This window comes from Pseudophryne corroboree, chromosome 2 (assembly GCF_028390025.1).
Source record: "Pseudophryne corroboree isolate aPseCor3 chromosome 2, aPseCor3.hap2, whole genome shotgun sequence".
In the NCBI taxonomy this organism is placed as follows: Eukaryota; Metazoa; Chordata; class Amphibia; order Anura; family Myobatrachidae; genus Pseudophryne; species Pseudophryne corroboree.
The window spans coordinates 241855794-241877630 of NC_086445.1; the positions used below are offsets into that span (position 1 = coordinate 241855794).

Here is a 21837-nt window from a genome sequence, read left to right on the forward strand (position 1 = left end):
AGTGAACACATTCATCCGGTTCTATGCCTTTGATACTTCCACCTTCCAGGATGCTTCCTTTGGATGCCGGGTTCTTGTGGCTGCTACAGTGATTCCCCTCCCATGAGGAACTGCTTTAGGACATCCCCGATGTTATGCCCTGTGGAATACCAGTGTACCCCACTGCAAAAAAGGAGATTTAAGGTAGACTTACCATTGTTAAATCTCTTTCTGTGAGGTACACTGGATTCCACAGGGTGCCCACCCTAACGCACTTAGCATCTTTGGGTTTGTATGGCATTATCCGCTAGTCCCTTCTCCTGTCGTGAGAATGTGGTTATATGTGACTAACATCTAACATCTCTCTTACCTGCTACTGCATTGGACTGGTTAACAAAACTGAGCTCCAGTGCCTGGAGACGGGGCTATAGAGGAGGCAGTGCAGTGCATCCGGGGAACAGTCAAAGCTTTATCCTTTATCCTGTTGGTGCCTCGGATCAAGATCCAACTCCACACCCTGATGGAATCCAGTGTACCTCGCAAAAAAAGATTTAACAATGGTAAGTCTACCATAAATCTCCTCTTTGGAATTTTAGATTGGAGACTCAACCTGTAATATCAACGTCAGTTTTATGGTCCGCCAAACTTTACCTGTCGCCCTATTATTCAGTAAGAGCTACTGCATTGAGTTATGCTTGGTGGGGAACATAGTCAAGAATAAGTGCTGAGGGCGACCTATTATGCATCAGTTTGTATACATTTCAGAAGACATCCAGGGACTGGTATATTTCCATTATATTGATCCAGATATTGTAAAAATCTGCATTTTCATTTACATTGTATATTTAGTATTATGAAAGCATAGTATTGTGCAATGTATTCTCTATGTGCTGCGTTTTATTAGGATGTGGTTGGTGGTTTGGGACGATGAGAATGCAGGATAAGTGTTTCTTTTTAATTTGCTACCATTTTTGGATGCAGATTTCAAACCCCAGAAAAACATTTTGCACATACAATCAGTAAGGCTGTGTGTGATAACTTTGGCATTACAGTTTTAGTCTTCTGAGACTGATCTGTTAAAGTGAATTTGTTTGCAAATGTGTATTTGATTTGCATTATAAAATTTGTGGTAACATTATACTGGATAACGTTAGAGTTGTGGAGGATATTTAGGTTTCTTGCTTGATTATCATAGTTGCTCATTTACTAACTCTTACTGTCTTTACTATTCCTACTAATGGGATGTAGTTACAATGCTGTCGGACGAGATCCCGGCGGCCGAAACCCCGTCTGCATCAAAATCCCGTCGTCAAAATCTCGTCGCCTGGAATCCTGAATGCTCTTTTAGCGGGACGCACTTGCGTCCTGCCTCAGGGGGTGGAGAGGGTATTTAGGTTGCAGGGACAGGAAGGGGATGGTTAGGTACCGGGGAGGGGTTAAAGTTAGGCACTTACAAGGGAGGTTAGGGATAGGCACAAAGTGGGGAGGGTTACGTTTAGGTAGTGGGGTGGGGACGTTAGGGTTAGACACCCACAAGGGGGAGGGTTAGGGTTAGGCACCCACAAGGGGGAGGGTACTTTTTAGGGGCTCTCAGCATTCCGATGGTCAGAATGTCGCTGTCTGTATTCTGACCACTGGCATCCCGTCCATTGGTATATCATACGGAATCCCTCCAAACTACATTCTTCTACTAGACCACTGTCTCAGCCAAAGCAGCTTAAAAAGAATGTCAGACGCAGGGGGGATAAGTGGGTGTGTTAGTAGAGTTGCGTTACAAATTAGCTTATTTTACTGTAAGTGGAGCAAATCATATATAACTAGTGTGGACTGCAGCAGGGACACCGTTATAGAGAGGGATCATTCGCCTTGATTCAATGCTAGGAGAGTTGAATACTGCCGGGAATTTTCTCTCCGGGCTATTCAATATAGCTGAGTGGTAAGTTGGAGAATGCCCCTTCTCCCGGATGAACCTGCATTCTCCGACTTAAGTGCCCGTCGCGACGCTGTTTCCGCCGCGTTAAGGGCAGAAATCCGCATCATGCCAGCACTTTTGTCGGATTTCTGCTTGCCCCCCTCTGGGGTGCGAGGAAAAATACCATCATCTGGTGTCACGGGGCGCTGTATTGAGTAGCCCCTGGAGCTAATTCCTGGCGCTATTCAATTCTCCTAGCATTGAATCGTGCCCATTGTGTGTATGAGCATAACCTTGTACACTGCCACCCAGGGGCAGAACTCCCAGTGGCAATGGAGATGCCTGCCTCCGAGCTCCAAGCCATGAAGGGGCACCTGCATGTACAGCAGCACCTGTGTGATTCACAGCAGGGTCAAAGTGTGACTGCTGCTCTTCCAACAGAGCTCTGCAGCACACCAGCTGCAGAGTTAATTGGTTGTACCAGGAGCCCTGTTAACAACTGCAACAGGGAACAGGACGGCTCCGGCCTGGTACAGCTCATCCTGCGCTGCAGCAAGTGACTGTGCACCTGCCGCTGCTGCTGTACTGTGAGATGGGACCCGCCGGAGATCCCTGATTCTGCATGCTGCAAACAGCTGAATCTTGTGAGTCTGACCCTGACCCACCAGTTGTTGTCACACAGCGTAGATTGAGCCCTGCCAATTCACTGCTGGCTCCCTGTAGACCGGCTGAAAACGCTATCTACTGTATATAACTCCTGTAAATTGTGTGTGTTTATATACACACCCCAAACTGGCAACTGAGATAAAGGTACGCCCCTGCTACCTCCCACCTCCATTCTTGATCTTTAAAAGCTCAGCACGGTTTTTAACTGATTAGCCCAGAGATTTATAGGTGGAAGTTCCATAAAGGGCTGCATAGGAATACAAATGTGGCACTCCTAAATGGTCCTATGCAGCCTTTAATAAAACAAAAGTCCCCTTATCACATTTTTCCTGGCCGAGTTATGGTGGAATCAGCAATTGGAGATTCTAGCCACATTGTGAGGCCCTTTTAGAGACCATCAATGATTCAGCTTGGTAGATGTTTGGAGGCATTGCTTTTATATTCCATTTGCTGAAATAAATATGAAATGCACTTTACGATCAATATGTCTACAAGGTTTATGCACCTAGATATAAATCAAAATAATATGTTTTTAAGTAATACAAATGTACATACAATATTTATTTAGTAGATCTTTTAATACAGTTTTTTTTCCTCTTTACTAAAAGGGAAGTACATAGCGGCCACTCAGCGTCCAGATGGCACCTGGAGAAAGCAGAGGAAAGTAAAGGAGGGCTATGTTCCCCAAGAAGAAGTCCCTGTGTACGTATTTCACATTGCAAAATGTATCTATTCAAGGATATGTTGTGTAACCTTAAATATGGCCAATATGTTACAATACTATCAGACACCCTGAAACAGACCTAACAGCTGTATGAAGGTGATAACATTCATCCCGTACTAATTTACACTCTATAGAGAATTTAAAGTGCATGTTACATACTAAACATAAGGGTCAAGAAGAGCACACACTCCCCGTGTTCGGTTTAATTTGCCGCCGCACGGGATGCCGAATGTCAGTATACCGACATCAGCATCCCGAGCGGTGGAATGCCAGCAGGGGTCTAGCGCAACTAAGGTCCTTGCGAGCTCACTGTGCGTGCCACGCTGCGGGCTCGGTGGCGAGCCTTGCTTGCCACAGGTTCTATTTTCCCTCTATGGGTGTCGTGGACACCCATTGAGAGAGAGGAATCACCTACCTTGCCTGTATACTGGCAGCAGTATGGTGCCCCCATCGGGATCCCAGCATCTGTATTGTATCTGCCGGGATCCCGGCGATCGGTATGGTAACTGCATACCCTCTCTCATCATTTTATCATCTGTTTGTCAAATGGACATGTGTATGTACTGTATATCTACCATAGAAGACTACTCACAAGTTTACAAAGATCCATTAGATTGCACCTGCTCCTGCCTAGTGGTTGAGGCAGGAGCTGTCCTTTTGGTTCCTGGCTCCCTGATCAGAAAGCGTTCGTACAGGACGGAGTATTCCACTACTGCAGGATTTGCTAGGGGCTTCCACATTCCATAGGAAAAGTCTGTGGACTCAGAGTGGATTTCCCTATGGAAAAGTAATACTAGATATAAAGCTGGTTTCATCTGGTGGGCAGCTCTAATAGCTCTACATAAAATCTACTAGTAACTCAGACATTGAAAACCTATATGAATTTACAGGAAAAGCACACATTTTATATTTGTCCCTGTAATTAGTGAAGTACACACATTTGATACCATTACAGGCAAATAAATTAGCTTGTCCATGCTCTACCGAATATCTTTTTTTATTTTTTATTTCTCTAACGTCCTAAGTGGATGCTGGGGACTCCGTAAGGACCATGGGTATTAGCGGCTCCGCAGGAGACTGGGCACATCTAAAGAAAGCTTTAGGACTATCTGGTGTGCACTGGCTCATCCCCCCATGACCCTCCTCCAAGCCTCAGTTAGATTTCTGTGCCCGAACGAGAAGGGTGCACACTAGGGGCTCTCCTGAGCTTCTTAGTGAAAGTTTTTAGTTTAGGTTTTTTATTTTCAGTGAGACCTGCTGGCAACAGGCTCACTGCATCGAGGGACTAAGGGGAGAAGAAGCGAACTCACCTGCGTGCAGAGTGGATTGGGCTTCTTAGGCTACTGGACATTAGCTCCAGAGGGACGATCACAGGCCCAGCCTGGATGGGTCCCAGAGCCGCGCCGCCGGCCCCCTTACAGAGCCAGAAGGCAGAAGAGGTCCGGAAAATCGGCGGCAGAAGACGTCCTGTCTTCAACAAGGTAGCGCACAGCACTGCAGCTGTGCGCCATTGCTCTCAGCACACTTCACACTCCGGTCACTGAGGGTGCAGGGCGCTGGGGGGGAGCGCCCTGAGACGCAATAATAAACACCTTGGATGGCAAAAAAATGCATCACATATAGCTCCTGGGCTATATGGATGCATTTAACCCCTGCCAAAATACATTAAAAAACGGGAGATAAGGCCGCCGATAAGGGGGCGGAGCCTATCTCCTCAGCACACTGGCGCCATTTTCCCTCACAGCTCCGTTGGAGGGAAGCTCCCTGTCTCTCCCCTGCAGTCACTACACTACAGAAAGGGTTATAAAAGAGAGGGGGGGCACTAATTACGCGCAGTATTAAATATACAGCAGCTATAAGGGGAAAAACACTTATATAAGGTTATCCCTGTATATATATATATATATATATATATATATATATATATATAGCGCTCTGGTGTGTGCTGGCAAACTCTCCCTCTGTCTCCCCAAAGGGCTAGTGGGGTCCTGTCCTCTATCAGAGCATTCCCTGTGTGTGTGCTGTATGTCGGTACATTTGTGTCGACATGTATGAGGAGAAAAATGATGTGGAGACGGAGCAGATTGCCTGTAATAGTGATGTCACCCCCTAGGGGGTCGACACCTGAGTGGATGAACTGTTGGAAGGAATTACATGACAGTGTCAGCTCTGTATAAAAGACAGTGGTTGACATGAGACAGCCGGCTACTCAGCTTGTGCCTGTCCAGACGTCTCATAGGCCATCAGGGGCTCTAAAGCGCCCGTTACCTCAGATGGCAGATATAGACGCCGACACGGATACTGACTCCAGTGTCGACGGTGAAGAGACAAATGTGACTTCCAGTAGGGCCACACGTTACATGATTGAGGCAATGAAAAATGTTTTTACACATTTCTGATAATACGAGTACCACCAAAAAGGGGTATTATGTTCGGTGAGGAAAAACTACCTGTAGTTTTCCTGAATCTGAGAAATTAAATGAGGTGTGTGATGATGCGTGGGTTTCCCCCGATAACAACGGATAATTTCTAAAATGTTATTGGCATTATATCCTTTCCCGCCAGAGGTTAGGGTGCGTTGGGAAACACCCCCTAGGGTGGATAAAGCGCTCACACGCTTGTAAGGGCTCTACCCTCTCCTGAGATGGCCGCCCTTAAGGATCCTGCTGATAGAAAGCAGGAGGGTATCCTAAAATGTATTTACACACATACTGGTGTTATACTGCGACCAGCAATCGCCTCAGCCTGGATGTGCAGTGCTGGGTTGGCGTGGTCGGATTCCCTGACTGAAAATATTGATACCCTAGATAGGGACAGTATATTTTTGCCTATAGAGCATTTAAAAGATGCATTTCTATATATGCGTGATGCACAGCGGAATATTTGCCGACTGGCATCAAGTCTAAGCGCGTTGTCCATTTCTACCAGTAGAGGGTTATGGACACGTCAGTGGTCAGGTGATGCGTATTCCAAACGGCATTTGGAAGTATTGCCTTATTAAAGGGAGGAGTTATTTGGTGTCGGTCTTTCAGACCTGGTGGCCACGGCAACAGCTGGGAAATCCACGTTTGTACCCCAGGTCGCCTCTCAACATGAGAAGACGCCGTATTATCAGGCGCAGTCTTTTCGTGGACAAGCGGGCAAAAGATTCCTCATTTCTGCCCCGTGACAGAGGGAGAGGAAAAAGGCTGCAGATATCGAACAGAAACCCTCTCCCGCCTCTGCCAAGCCCTCAGTATGACGCTGGGGCTTTACAAGCAGAATCAGGCACGGTGGGGGGCCCGTCTCAATGAATTTCAGCGCGCAGTGGGCTCACTCGCAAGTAGACCCCTGGATCCTTCAGGTGATATCTCAGGGGTACAAATTAGAATTCGAGACGTCTCCCCCTCGCCGTTTCCTAAAGTCGGCTTTACCGATGTCTCCTTCTGACAGGGAGACTGTTTTGGAAGCCATTCACAAACTGTATTCCCAGCAGGTGATAACAAGGTACCCCTCCTGCAACAGGGAACGGGGTATTATTCCACACCGTTGTGGTACCGAAGCCGGACGGCTCGGTGAGACCGATTCTAAATCTAAAATCTTTGAACACTTACATACAGAGGTTCAAATTCAAGATTGAGTCACTCAGAGCAGTGATTGCGAACCTGGAAGAAGGGGACTACATGATGTCTCGGGACATCAAGGATGCTTACCTTCATGTCAAAATTTACCCTTCTCATCAAGGGTACCTCAGGTTTATGGTACAGAACTGTCACTATCAGTTCAGACGCTGCCGTATGGATGGTCCACGGCACCCCGGGTCTTTACCAAGGTAATGGCCGAAATGATGATATTCCTTCGAGGGAAGGGAATTTTAGTTATCCTTTACTTGGACGATTCCCTGATAAGGGTAAGATCCAGGGAACAGTTGGAGGTCGGTGTAGCACTATTTCAGGTAGTGTTGCGGCAGCACGATTGGATTCTCAATATTCCAAAATCGCAGCTGGTTCCGACGACTTGTCTTCTGTTCCTAGGGATGATCCTGGACACAGTCCAGAAAAAGGCTTTTCTCCTGGAGGAGAAAGCCAGGGAGTTATCCGAGCTAGTCAGGAACCTCCTAAAACCGAGCCAAGTCTCAGTGCATCAATGCACAAGGGTTCTGGGTAAAATGGTGGCTTCCTACGAAGCAATCCCATTCGGCAGATTCCACGCAAGAACTTTCCAGTGGGACCTGCTGGACAAATGGTCCGGGTCGCATCTTCAGATGCATCAGCGGATAACCCTGTCACCAAGGACAAGGGTGTCCCTCCTGTGGTGGTTGCAGAGTGCTCATCTTCTAGAGGGCCGCAGATTCGGCATTCAGGACTGGGTCCTGGTGACCACGGATGCCAGCCTGCGAGGCTGGGGAGCAGTCACACAGGGAAGGTATATCCAGGGCTTATGGTCAAGTCTGGAGACATCACTTCACATAAATATCCTGAAGCTAAGGGCCATTTACAATGCTCTAAGATTAGCAAGACCTCTGCTTCAAGGTCAGCCGGTGTTGATCCAGTCGGACAACATCACGGCAGTCACCCACGTAAACAGACAGGGTGGCACAAGAAGCAGGAGGGCAATGGCAGAAGCTGCAAGGATTCTTCGCTGGGCGGAAAATCATGTGATAGCACTGTCAGCAGTATTCATTCCGGGAGTGGACAACTGGGAAGCAGACTTCCTCAGCACGACCTCCACCCGGGAGAGTGGGGACTTCACCCAGAAGTCTTCCACATGATTATAAACCGTTGGGAAAAACTCGACAGGTATTGCGCCAGGTCAGGGGACCCTCAGGCAATAGCTGTAGACGTTCTGGTAACACCGTGGGTGTACCAGTCAGTGTATGTGTTCCCTCCTCTGCCTCTCATACCCAAGGTACTGAGATTGATAAGATGGAGAGGAGTAAGCACTATATTCGTGGCTCCGGATTGGCCAAGAAGGACTTGGTAACCGGAACTTCAAGAGATGCTCACGGAGGATCCGTGGCCTCTACCTCTAAGAAGGGACCTGCTCCAGCAAGGACCCTGTCTGTTCCAAGACTTACCGCGGCTGCGTTTGACGGCATGGCGGTTGAACGCCGGATCCTGAAAAGGCATTCCGGATGAAGTCATCCCTATCCTGATCAAAGCCAGGAAGGATGTAACCGCAAAACATTATCACCGCATTTGGCGAAAATATGTTGCGTGGTGCGAGGCCAGTAAGGCCCGACGGAGGAAATTCAACTGGGTCGTTTCCTACATTTCCTGCAAACAGGAGTGTCTATGGGCCTGAAATTGGGGTCCATTAAGGTTCAAATTTCGGCCCTGTCAATTTTCTTCCAAAAAGAACTAGCTTCAGTCCTTGAAGTTCAGACGTTTGTAAAAGGGGTACTGCATATACAGCCTCCTTTTGTGCCTTCAGTGGCACTTTGGGATCTCAATGTAGTTTTTTGGGTTCCAAAAGTCACATTGGTTTGAACCACTTAAATCTGTGGAGTTAAAATATCTCACATGGAAAGTGGTCATGCTGTTGGCCCTGGCCTGGGCCAGGCGCGTGTCAGAATTGGCGGCTTTATCCTGTAAAAGCCCTTATCTGATTTTCCATTCGGACAGGGCAGAATTGAGGACTCGTCCTCAGTTTCTCCCTAAGGTGGTTTCAGCGTTTCACCTGAACCAACCTATTGTGGTGCCTGCGGCTACTAGGGACTTGGAGGACTCCAAGTTGCTAGACGTTGTCAGGGCCCTGAAAATATATGTTTCCAGGACGGCTGGAGTCAGGAAAACTGACTCGCTGTTTATCCTGTATGCACCCAACATGCTGGGTGCTCCTGCTTCTAAGCAGACTGTTGCTAGTTGGATTTGTAGTACAATTCAGCTTGCACATTCGGTGGCAGGCCTGCCACAGCCAAAAATCTGTAAATGCCCACTCCACAAGGAAGGTGGGCTCATCATGGGCGGCTGCCCGAGGGGTCTCGGCTTTACAACTTTGCCGAGCAGCTACTTGGTCAGGGGCAAACACGTTTGTAAAATTCTACAAAATTGATACCCTGGCTGAGGAGGACCTGGAGTTCTCTCATTTGGTGCTGCAGAGTCATCCGCACTCTCCCGCCCATTTGGGAGCTTTGGTATAATCCCCATGGTCCTTACGGAGTCCCCAGCATCCACTTAGGACGTTAGAGAAAATAAGAATTTACTTACCGATAATTCTATTTCTCGTAGTCCGTAGTGGATGCTGGGCGCCCATCCCAAGTGCGGATTGTCTGCAATACTGGTACATAGTTATTGTTACCAAAAAATCGGGTTATTGCTGTAGTGAGCCATCTTTTCTAGAGGCTCCTCTGTTATCATGCTGTTAACTGGGTTCAGATCACAAGTTGTACGGTGTGATTGGTGTGGCTGGTATGAGTCTTACCCGGGATTCAAGATCCTTCCTTATTGTGTACGCTCGTCCGGGCACAGTATCCTAACTGAGGCTTGGAGGAGGGTCATGGGGGGAGGAGCCAGTGCACACCAGATAGTCCTAAAGCTTTCTTTAGATGTGCCCAGTCTCCTGCGGAGCCGCTAATCCCCATGGTCCTTACGGAGTCCCCAGCATCCACTACGGACTACGAGAAATAGAATTATCGGTAAGTAAATTCTTATTTTTTATTTTTTTGCTCCTTTTCCCAAGTTTAATATACATTATATCTAATATATCACGAAATTAAAGTATTAGCTTTAGGAAAAAAACAATGCAGCATGGGGTAGAATGCAACAAAAAGTTATTACCAGCAAATCTGTAACGGAAACCTGGTATATTCATAAGGGCCATGAACAAGTGAAATATTTGGTTACGACAGGGTTATATCATTCGACATAATTTTTTTCTTTAGTTAAATGTTCTGCACTATTTTTATGTGATTTTTATTTTTCCCTACAGATATGAAAACAAATACGTCAAGTTTTTCAAAAGCAAACCATCACTTCCCCCCGGCCTAAGTCACGCGCCTGAGTCCCCTGCTAACAAAGCGCAGACCACCAAGGCAGATGCAGAAACTACTTTGTCTAAAGCAGCAAAGAGGAATATTAAGCGCAAAGAGAAGCGAAAACAAGACAAAGGTGAGCGGGATCCTGTGGAAGAGTCCAGACAGGAGCTGGAGAGGGTGAATATTTCAGAAACCACAGTACAGAAGGACAAAGCAGCTAATGAAAACCCCGCAGCTGAGAAGGCCAAGAAAATCAAGAACCTGCGTAAGAAGCTTCGGCAAGTGGAGGACCTACAGCAGAAAATAGACTCTGGCGAGATCAAGCAACCTTCCAAAGAACAATTAGAAAAGTTGTCCAGGAGGAAAGCACTAGAGGAGGAGATAGAGGACTTGGAACTGGACTTGTAGAAGCCCTTTAGAAAGCTGTAGGGGAAGTCATTTTATCATGGGCTATATTGCCAGAGGACATATTTAGCATTTTTCTCTTTTGTTTTCTCATTAGGTAAATATTGCATTGTATTTTGGGGGTTTTTGTTTAAGTATAAAGTTTTGAAATATTTGCCAGGAGCTTGCCATGTTGGACTCCTTGCAGGACACCTGATCACTGGGATCTATTTTCAAGCAGTTTTTTTTTACTCTGGCACTGAAAGGAGGACTACAGTTTCATACAATAGATGCAATGTATACAAGTAAATGTGGCACAGCTAGAACATGTATTTTGGCACTCAAAGACCGTATAGAGTAGAATGCCACTTGTAAATTGTGGAAACAATTTCACGCCATGTCTATCCAAACAATACATTTTGCTGCTGGAACAGAAGTCTATGTGGTAGGCTGATGGGTCACAAAGCAAATTGAGATTTGTGAACTGTGCTTCAATGTGCTCATACTACAGTATAAAGCAATAATGAGTATCGTAACGGACATTCGTCAGTCTTAAAGAAAATAAAATGGCAAAATTTAGAACTCTTTCCCATGCTGTAATACTGCTAAGGATGACCGGAAGGAAAATGACTGAAACAGTAACATGGATGATTTTTATATTAAATTGACATGACCTTTTCATAGGAACATCATGGTGTATGGATATCCAGGGTCACTGTGCATTAGACACTACTGTTTTTCTCTGATATTTATTTGCTACAAGATTAGATTTCTTTAAATATGATTACCTTTCCCAAACTCCATGAATGCTGGAGTGGGTGAGCTTTGCTGGGCTGTGATGTCTTGGCTGTATATTCCAACATTAATCCATGTAACTTCAGTCAGTGGAAATATGTTTACCCTGCTTACCCTTATCAGCTCGAACATCAAGGCTGAATGGAACCTCCCCATAGTGTTGTAACTGTAGAATAGATAAAATAACTGAATTAAGGCCCATATAGACGGGCCGATGTGGGAGAGATGTGTGCTGAGCGAACCGCTCAGCACACATCTCTCCCGCAGCTCAGCACAGCGTGATCTGTGCTGAGCATGCAGGGGGAGACGGGGGGAGCGCTCATTTCACCCAGCGGGTGAAGTGAGCGACCCACTAGATTAGCCTGGGCCAGGCCAATCTAGCACCAGTGATAGCGATGCGCAGGGTTGCGCATCGCTATCGCTGTAGGGGCTACACACGGAGCGATAATGCTTAAATTCTAAGCAATCTAGTCAGATTGCTTAGAATATCGCTCCGTGAGTACCCCCCTTTAGATTTATGGATGCACCAAATCCACATTACAGAAAATGTCTTATTAAATTGCACCCTTCTGCGCAATGTAGTTTGCACATTATCAATTGGCATATATGACCCCTGTGCTTCTCTAATTAGTGTAAGCCAGGTTCCACAACCTGCAATCAGGCATGCTGTAGCACATGCTTCATTACAGTACCAGTTTTTTTTTTTCTTTTTGAATGTTTCACTGTAATGACAGTTTATTCAGATTGTAGATTAGTGCAGTGGAGCTCAACTGTTTTTTATATAGTTTTTAATTGGTGTTCCTCTATCCTGGATTACCAAAGAGTGTCTACAAAGGAATGCAGTAGAGCGTAAAACAAGAGCCAGGGAGCCCTAATCCAGATTCTGGATCTTTTGGGTTTCTAACAAAAGACTGAATTTCTGGACTGGTTTATATCACTTGAGATGATTGCATTAGCGCAGCCTGCGGAACCTTACTAAGAAGCTGCCTCGCTCACCAATAAAATGAGAACAACAGACTTGTCTACTGTAAACATGATCGGGAAATGAAATCCATGTTATCTCTGAAATACACCCATCAAATAACATACATAATGTGTTTTTTTTATTCAGTTTGATAATGTTTTGTAAGGAAGAGTACAATACAGGTGATGTATATACATAGAAGTACATATGCTGTACAGATGAGTTAGGATGCAAGTAACATGCAAAATTTAAGACCTTCATAATGGGCCTTATTCCGAGTTGAACGTAAACTCAAGTTGCAACTTTTATTTTCAGCAGCAATTAACAATTAGTGTAACTGAGCATCATTTAACATTGTATTCTGACACACAGTTAGGACTTGTAATGATGTATAACTAGGGGGATGGGAGGGGATTGGGGTTGGCGTAAAGATGCAGCCAAACTACAGGAAGGGTAAGGTGTGTAAAAGCGATTGTGTCTGGTTGGAGGCACCTGACTTGCGGATACTGAAACCATAGTACAATGAATAGTACATAGTAAACCAATGATGATAATGGACGCAAGGCTGTACTTTATTGGATGAAAGGGACTAAAACACAACCATTGATGTAAATGCAGTGAAATGCAGCGATTGTGTTCAGAATACTCATCTTACACAAAGTATGCTTCAAACTCTGTTGGGGAGGGGAATGCCGCCCATATGTTTTTAAGTGGTATTAAAACAAATAATTTTATGTTTGCGTCTGGTTCGCTTAGACTTCCAGATTCTCCAAGGCACTTGGGTACTTACTATCTGCACTATACACCCATTTAATGTAATGTGTATGCTTTGTGTACTGCAATTTTTTTTTGCGTTTTGTTTACTCACTCTGAAGCCACACCTCCAGTCATATTCCTGGCACACCTGACGGGTACATGAAGGGGACTGAGCCACAGTTGCGGACTAGTGTTTTGGGGTTTCTTTTGGCTTATTTTTCATTATGTTTGCATGCAACTTTGAATAAGGCCCTATGTGTGGTCCTAGTCAGCCACTTTTAGTCCTGTTTCCAAACGTTTCATCTCTGTATATTCTAATCCCTTCCCATCGTGTGAAAAGATGCACCATTTATTTAAGCTGCTATAGTACTGTCTGTTACTTTTTTTGTTTTTATTACAAAACAGAAGGTGTAATAAAACATAGCTTGTTGCACCACTAAACTGTGAAGTTGTTTTTTGAGCTGTACATTATGCAATCCAACACGAGGGGGAACTGAAATATTATAATCATTTTAATAATAATAAATTAATATATTTGATTACAAATGTTAGGACACTCAGATATCTTTGAAAAAATCCTTCTGAAGTTATAGGTTTGTAATTCATGTTGCTTTTTGGTGATGAGACCAAGCTAGCTAATACATAATGGGGGTCATTCATTCCGAGTTGTTCGCTCGTTGCCGATTTTCTCAATGCTGCGATTTGTTGCTAACTGCGCATGGTACGCAGAGCGCATGCGCTAAGTTATTTAACACAAAACTTAGTAGATTTGCTGGTGTTCGAGCAACGCTTTTCAGTCGCACTGCTGATCGGTGAATGATTGACAGGAAAGGGGCGTTTCTGGGTGGTAACTGAGTGTTTTCCGGGAGTGTGCTAAAAAACGCAGGCGTGTCAGGGAAAAATGCGGGAGTGTCTGGAGAAACGGAGGAGTGGCTGGCCGAACACAGGGCGTGTTTGTGAAGTCAGACCAGGAACTAAACGGACTGAGCTGATCGCAATCTAGGAGTAGGTCTGGAGCTACTCATAAACTGCAAAGAATTATTTAGTAGTAGTTCTGCTAATCTTTCGTTCGCAATTCTGCTAAGCTAAGATACACTCCCAGTGGGCGGCGGCCTAGCGTGTGCAATGCTGCTAAAAGCAGCTAGCGAGCGAACAACTCGGAATGAGGGCCAATATCAAAGACCAACTTTAATGCCTTTGCTGCTGGGTTAATGTCACAATATTATATGTCAAAGAAAAGGTTATGTGGTGCCTTAACAAAAATTCTGTTGTGTATAGTTATTTAATACTAGATGCTCTCCCCAGTGCTGCTTGGATTTTCATATGTTCTCTTTCCTCCTGTCTCACTTCCTTCTCCTCTCTTCAGTGCTCCCTACACTTTTTCTCCTCTCCATTCCCCCTCACCTGTCTTTTTCTCTCATCAGCATTTGATTTATTAGCTAGATTATTCTTAGCATTCTATAGATTATTCTTACTTTTTTTTTACGTCCACCTCACCTTTTCTCCTTGACAGTGTTTTGCTCACTCTGCATATGGCCTGTGCAAGTGTGCACATCTCTATACGGATATGTTGTACAGTACATTTTTGTTTCTGGATAATAATTGTGATATTATAGGTTGACTTTCAGGAGTGTCTTTGCTTCATCATGAGGTGGTATGTAATGAGTAATGCTGGGTATACATATATGATTATCTGGCTAATCCGCCTGAATTCAGCGGATCACCCAGAAAATTATACAGTGTATGCGTACAACTATCAGAAAATACGGATTGGTCAGACATGCCGGATTGTCCAGCATGTCCATCCGATGCAATATTTTTGAGTTACAAGTCTGCCACATCACGCAGTATATGCTGAAGGACTTTTCCTTCACTGGGGATAAATGGGGGAATGTCTCCTCCCCACGGGAGGGACTCTGAAATGGTGTGGGGATACTGTGTGTGTCAGTTTATGCCCATGATATCTGAGGGGTGTGCGTCTGTCAGATAAAATGTCTGACAGTCATTTTATCTTGCTGTGTATGCCCAGCTTAAGTATGGACAGTAACGTAAGTGTTTAGAAACTGTAGATGTGTGTTATGCAGAAACTCTCTGGAAGTAATATCACTGACACAGGTGGAAGGGGCCAGAGTTCAGATCAACTACCTAATGCTGGGTACATACAGGCCAATATATCAGCCGGTGTGTACTAGCGATATGTCTGTGTATATCATCATTCAGAGACATATCGCATCTGGCCGGCAGCACAGCTGATGGCAGATATAGCAGCGCATCGTGCTGTGTATGGTGGTCGGCACTTGCTGCAGGGGCCACTGTCACCTATGGGCAGGCAAATTCAAATGCCTGCCTAGCTGCATGACTGGGACCAACATATAGGGCGGCCGATTGATAAGTGTGTATACTTACCTCGACGACAGGTCCACCGACATATGTCAGGTGTGTACCGAGCCTTAAGCTGTCTGGTGGGCACAAAAAAAATATTGTATTGGGAGCAAATGACAACCAACCATTTGTTTCCAAAGATTGGAAAACTGACAATGATCATTCAGACAAATTGGTTGAATCTGTTTGATTTAACAAATTTATCCAAACAATCGTTTTTGTCCATTTTCCAGGGTTTGGGAGAAAATGCTTGTCATTGAACAACTACACAAATTCAAATTGCATACTTCTCTAAAATACCAATATTTTAGTGGGTCTTAAGTTATAGAATAAAGGGCCCCATACACTAGAACAGGCATTCCCAACCGCGGTCCTCAAGGCACACCAACAGTGCAGGTTTTTGTGATATCCAGGCTTCAGCACAGATGGTTAAATCAACATAACTGAGCTACTAATTAAGTCACCTGTGTTCAAGCCTGGATATCACTAAAACCAGGACTGTTAGTGTGCCTTGAGGACCGTGGTTGGGAATGCCTGCACTAGAACATTATGTCTGAGGCTGAAGTCGGAGGCGATTTCCCTTGAACTCGCCCGGGAGCTTGCCGGGAGTGGTTCCATATGATTCCAAACGATTTGGTACATGTGACTTTTTTGCATGCGATATGTCACGCGGCGACATATCGCAGGCACTCACATGTACCATAAAATATATCTGATGGGCTGGATTTAGGGTGCAAGGGGGGCTGGCCCAAAGGCATATAACTAGCAGCAGCCATTAGCCCTGTGGACACTGCAGCTATAGAATATGTGATTGGCTGGATTGGTGCTAGGGGGGTGGGCCAAATAGGCATATCAATAGCAGCAGCCATTAAAGCCATGTGCACACTGCTGCTCTGTGATTATTGAGGCTGGTTTATATCTTCCGAGCGTTCCACGTTGCTAGTGTGCCTTGCTTTGTTTGATTTTTCTGAACAAAGTGCTCTTTATCCTGTTCTGTGATGGATTCCTACAGGTATCAACTTCTGTTAGCCTATGGCTATCTGAAGCTGAAACGTGACAGGGATCTGAAACGGAAGAGGATGAGATCTGTTTGGAGTAAGGAGTGGTTGTTGAAGAGGGGGACTCTCTCTCACATGTCGCTCCTGACCGAGATTAGGGAAAACAACACAGAGGACTATCGAAACTACCTTCGAATGGATGACGCTACCTTCCAGGAGTTGCTGGGCCTTGTGACTCCCTACATCGAGAGGCAGGACACCAAGATGCGGAGGGCCATCACTGCTGAGGAAAGGCTGACTGCTACGCTGAGGTTCCTGGCTACAGGGCAGTTGTTGGAGGACATGAAGTTCGGGACCCTCATCTACCCCCAAGCTTTGGGTCGGATAATACCTGACACCTGCAAGGCCATTGTGAAGGTGCTGCAGGACCAGTATTTAAAGGTACAGTAAATAAAATACACACCACACCTGTTTAGTTACTTTTAAACTGTTTATAGAAAAAGTGTTGTTGCAACAAATTTATGCAATTTTCTCATACATCCTAGAGGATGCTGGGGTCACTTGAAGAACCATGGGGTATAGAAGGGATCCGCAGAAGACATGGGCACTTTAAGACTTTCAAATGGTGTGACCTGGCTCCTCCCTCTTTGCCCCTCCTCCAGACTCCAGTTTAGAATTTGTGCCCAGTGAGACTGGATGCACTCTGAGGAGCTCTGCTGAGTTTCTCTGAAAAAGACTTATGTTTGGTTTTTTATTTTCAGGGAGAACTGCTGGCAACAGTCTCCCTGCTTCGTGGGACTAATGGGAGAGAAGTCAGACCTACTTCTGTGAGTTTCAAGGCTCTGCTTCTTTGGCTACAGGACACCATTGGCTCCTGAGGGTGTGATCACTAGGTACGCCTAGGGGCTCATTCCCAGAGCCGGCCGTCACCCCCCTTGCAGAGCAAGAAGTCAGAAGACAGGTGAGTAGAAGAAGCAAAGAAGACTTCAGTGACTGCTTCAGAGGTACTGCACAGCGACCGCGCTGCGCGCCATGCTCCCACACACAGAGGCACTACAGGGGGCGGGGGGCGCCCTGGGCAGCATATACTCCTCAATATAAGACTGGCAACAGGGGACATAGGTGCCGGGGCACAGTCCTAACCCCCGCCAGTATAAAGATTTTTAACAAAAATAGCGGGCCTGAACCGCGCCATTACGGGGGCGGGGCTTAGCCCTCACAGCTCACACAGCCAGCGCCATTTTCTCTTGCAGAGACGCTGGTCCTTCCTCACACTGCTGACAGTATCAGGGTGCAAAACGGGGGGGGGGGGGGGGCAGCACAGTAAAATTGGTGCAATGTATGTTTAATATAAAAGCGCTGCAGGTTTGGGGCATTCTATAGTGTGCAGAACTGTTGATTAAGCGCTGAGTTATGAGCTGGCAAACTCTATCTGTGTGTCTCTGTCATGTTTGGTACACGTGTGTCGGCACGTCTGAGGCGGAGTGCTTCCCACAAACGGCTGTGGGAGTGACCCTGTCGGCAACGCCTACTCCTTATGGTACTTGATACATGTGTGTCAACATGTAGGTGGATAAATGTTTTTCCCAAGAGAAAACTATATTGGGGACACAGACATGGGTGGGTGGCCCTGTCGGCACCACCAATATATGACTGGGTAAAAAAATTGCAAATGTGATGCATATCAGAAAGGGATATATATATATATATCCCTTATACAGTAGCAGATCCCTTATACAGTATATATATTTTTATAATAATGCTGAAGTAACATTCTTCATTCTCATGTGCTGAACGCTCTGTTTGAGAAAGTCTGGGTCAGCCCTGACAAGATGGTTTCAAATCCTCAAGAGGATTCCGCTTATTCTATCCGCGGCCGGAAAAGAATAAACAAAGTGGGAGTCACCCCCTGTTCTGCACGGGGCCCTGTCACAAAGCCAGTGGATCATATGTAGGAAGCTACGTTATATTCTAGTTATGTGTCCACGCGTCCTTCCGTTAGACCTGCCATTACATGCGCATGGGGGAGTAGTAGTATTCAAAAATGGTCGGTTGCCTGGTCATCCGTTATAAATACCCTGGGAAGAGGTGGGATACTCCTTACATTGGGTCATATCAAGGACGCTGCAGCATGCTTTCATGTGACTGCAAGGGATAGAGGACTCTTGGGTTCGCGGGCCGATTCCATGGTGGTCTCGGCTAGGAGGGTGTTGTGGATTCACCAATTGAATGCTGAGGCTGACTCCGAGAAGATATGGAGTCTCTTCCCGATGAAGGTGAAGCCTGGTTTGGTGACGGCCTAGTTAATTTGATCTCGGAAGATGCCGCTGGTAAGTCTACCTTCTGGGCCTATGTTCCCTCGCAACGGATGATGACGCATAATTGTCGGATGCAGTCATGTCGGCCCAATAGATACTGTTTCCCCTTTTTCTTTGCAGGTAGAGGAAGGAGAAAAGGGAAGAGGTCAGCAGCCTCTTCAAGGTCACAGGAGCAGAACTCATCCTCTGTTTCTGCCAGATCCACCGCATGACGCTGGGACTCTCTTGCGGGAGCCCACACCGGTGGGGCCACGTCTAAAACTTTTCAGTCAGTCCTGGAACGGACTTGGACCCATGGGTTTTACAAATAGTGTCCCAAGGGTGCATACTGGAGTTTCCAGGCGTTTTCCCTCTTCTTCAATATTACCGATTCTCCTCCGGATGGGGAGGTAGTATGCGACGCAACACAAGAGTTGTGTCAGGATCAAGTCATTGTCCTGGTGTACCCTGTCACAATAGGTAGAAGGCTGTTATTCAAGCCTCTTCGTGCTCCCGAAGCCAGACGGCTAGGTCAGACCAATCATAAATCTGACATCCCTCAATTTGTACTTAAAGAAATTCAAATCTAAGATGGAATCTCTCAGGGCAGTGATATCCAATCTGGAAAAAGGATAAAGGAGGTCTAATTACATTTTCCTCCGCATTAGATTTACCTGAGGTTTGCTATTCAGGATGGTCATTACCAATTTCACCAGGGTGATGACGGTAATGATGGTTCTCCTTCTCTAGTACGGAGTCACATTTATCCCGTACTGGGACGGTCTCCTGATAACGGCGAGATCAAGAAACCAGTTGGTGCAAAACGTTGCACTCTCCCTGACAGTTCTTCAACAACAGGGTTGGCTCCTGAACTTGCCAGAATCACTGATGGTCCTATCGACGCGGTTGTCTGTTTTGGGAATAATACTAGATACTACAGAGTTTTTTCTTCCAGTGGAAAAGGCTCTGGAGATCCAGAGTCTGGTCATACAAATTCTGAGACCAGCAGGAGTGTCAATCCATCAATACATTAGAAAAGATGGTTGCGGCCTACAAGGCCATTCAATTGGCAGGTTCCTTGCCAGGGTGTTCTAGTGGGTCCTGTTGGACAAGTGGTCCGGTTCCCACCTACACATGCACCGGAGGATAATCCTGTATTCCAGGACCAGAGTCTCACTCCTGTGGTGGCAGCGCAGTTCTCACCTCCTAGAGGGGTGCGGCTTTGGGATCCAGGAGTGGATTCAGGAGTGGATCCTAGTGACCACGGATGCATGCCTCCGAGGCTAGGGAGCAGTCACACAGGGCGGATAACTTCCAAGGAAGATGGTCAAGTTAGGAAACTTGTCGCCACACAAACGGTATAGAGTTAAGGGCAGTTTACAGCTTTTTTCTACAAACGAAAGACAGAGCAGCAATAGCAGAAGCCACAAGGTTTTTCTGCAAGTAAAAAACAAAAACAGACAAGCACTCTGTCAGCGATGTTGGTTCCAAGAGTGGAAAACGGGGACGCAGACTTCATCAGCAGACACGATCTCCATACAGGAGAAGGGGGGCCTCCTCCAAGTAGTCTTCGAAGAGGTGACATGTCGTTGGGATTTCCTCAAGTAGGCATGATGGCATCTTGTAGTCACAAGAAGCTTCAGAGTCCAGGTCAAGGGACCCTCAAACAATAAGTGAATGCTCTGGTGACACCGTGGGTGTTTTTTAGTCGGTATATGTATTACCTCCGGTTTCTCTCATTCCAAAGGTTTTGGGATTATAAAAAGTACAGAACTTCGAGCGAGCCTCATTGTCCCAGACTGGTCAAGGAGAGTTTGGTATCCAGATCTAAGGAATTGCTCTTAGGAGATCCTTGGCTTTTTCCTTTGCGCGAGGACCTGTTGCGGCGGGGGCCGTGCGTCTATTAGGACGACATGGCGGTTGAACGGTAATTCCTAGTCCGTAAGGGTATTTCCATGGAAGTAGTTCCCACAATTATTCGGGCTAGAAAAGGGGTAACGTCTAAAACAATACTACCGTATTTGGAGAAAATACGTTTCTTGGTGGGAGTCCAAGAAGAATCCTACGGCAGAGTTCAGCTAGGATGTTTTCTCCAATTTCTACAAGCAGGGTGGATGCGGGCCTAAAGTTGGGCTCAATTAAAATCGGCCTTATTGGTTTTCTTTCAGAATCATTTGGACTCCCTTCAGGCTGTCGTGTAGGGCGTGGTGTTGCAGTTCCTTCAATCACATTGGTTTGAACCTTTATGTAAGGTGGAGTGTAATTCCTCACTTGGGAAGTGGTCATCGGGTTGGCCTTGGCATACGCAAGGCGAGTGTCTGAGTTAGCAGCCTGATCTCACAAGAGACCTTATTTGATCTTCCATGAAGATAGAGCAGGGTTGGTAATTCGTCAACGATTCCTACCGAAGGTGGTTTCTTCATTCTACATGGACCAACCTACTGTGGTGCCTGTGGCTACTGACCCCTTCGCTGAGTCGAGGTTAGAGTTTTGAAGTTTTGTCGCCAGGACGGCTCAGATTAGGAAAACAGAGGCTCTGTTTGTCCTGTGGGTTCCCGACAAAGATCGGGGGTCCTGCTTCCAAGCAGACCATTGCGCGCTGGATCTGGGGTGCAATTCAGCATACTCATTCTGCGGCTGGATTGCCGTTACCGAATTCGGTGTAGGTCCATTTTATTAGAAGGGTGGGCGCAACCTGGGCAGCTGCCCTGGTGATCTCGGCATTACAACTTGCCGAGCAGCTGTTTGGTCGGGTTAAAACACTTTTGCAATGTTTTACATGTATGATACCCTGGCCAATGAGGACCTCATGTTTGGTCATTCGGTGCTGCAGAGTCATCCACACTTTCCCGCCCGTTTTAGAGCTTTGGTATAAACCCCATGGTTCCTGAAGTGACCCCAGCATCCTCTAGGACGTATGAGAAAATAGGATTTTTTTTTTTAAATTGTTTATTTTAATTTTCAGGTTATAAATGACACAACAGCTCCCCACCACACGTGGGGTGAGCTGCTACGTGTAACAATA

At 46.0% G+C, this 21837-nt stretch overlaps 1 protein-coding gene across 3 annotated transcripts in view; it reads left to right on the forward strand.

Moving 5' to 3' along the window:
- Positions 1-13576, forward strand: part of PYM1 (PYM homolog 1, exon junction complex associated factor) — a 169530-nt gene extending 155954 nt beyond the window's left edge. For all 3 annotated transcript variants that reach the window (XM_063952577.1, XM_063952575.1, XM_063952576.1), the window contains exons 2-3: positions 3166-3259; positions 10191-13576. In XM_063952577.1, coding sequence (XP_063808647.1) covers positions 3166-3259; positions 10191-10644 — 548 coding nt within the window. In that variant the 3' untranslated portion in view covers positions 10645-13576. The remainder of the gene's footprint in view (positions 1-3165; positions 3260-10190) is intronic.
- Positions 13577-21837: the final 8261 nt, after the last annotated feature.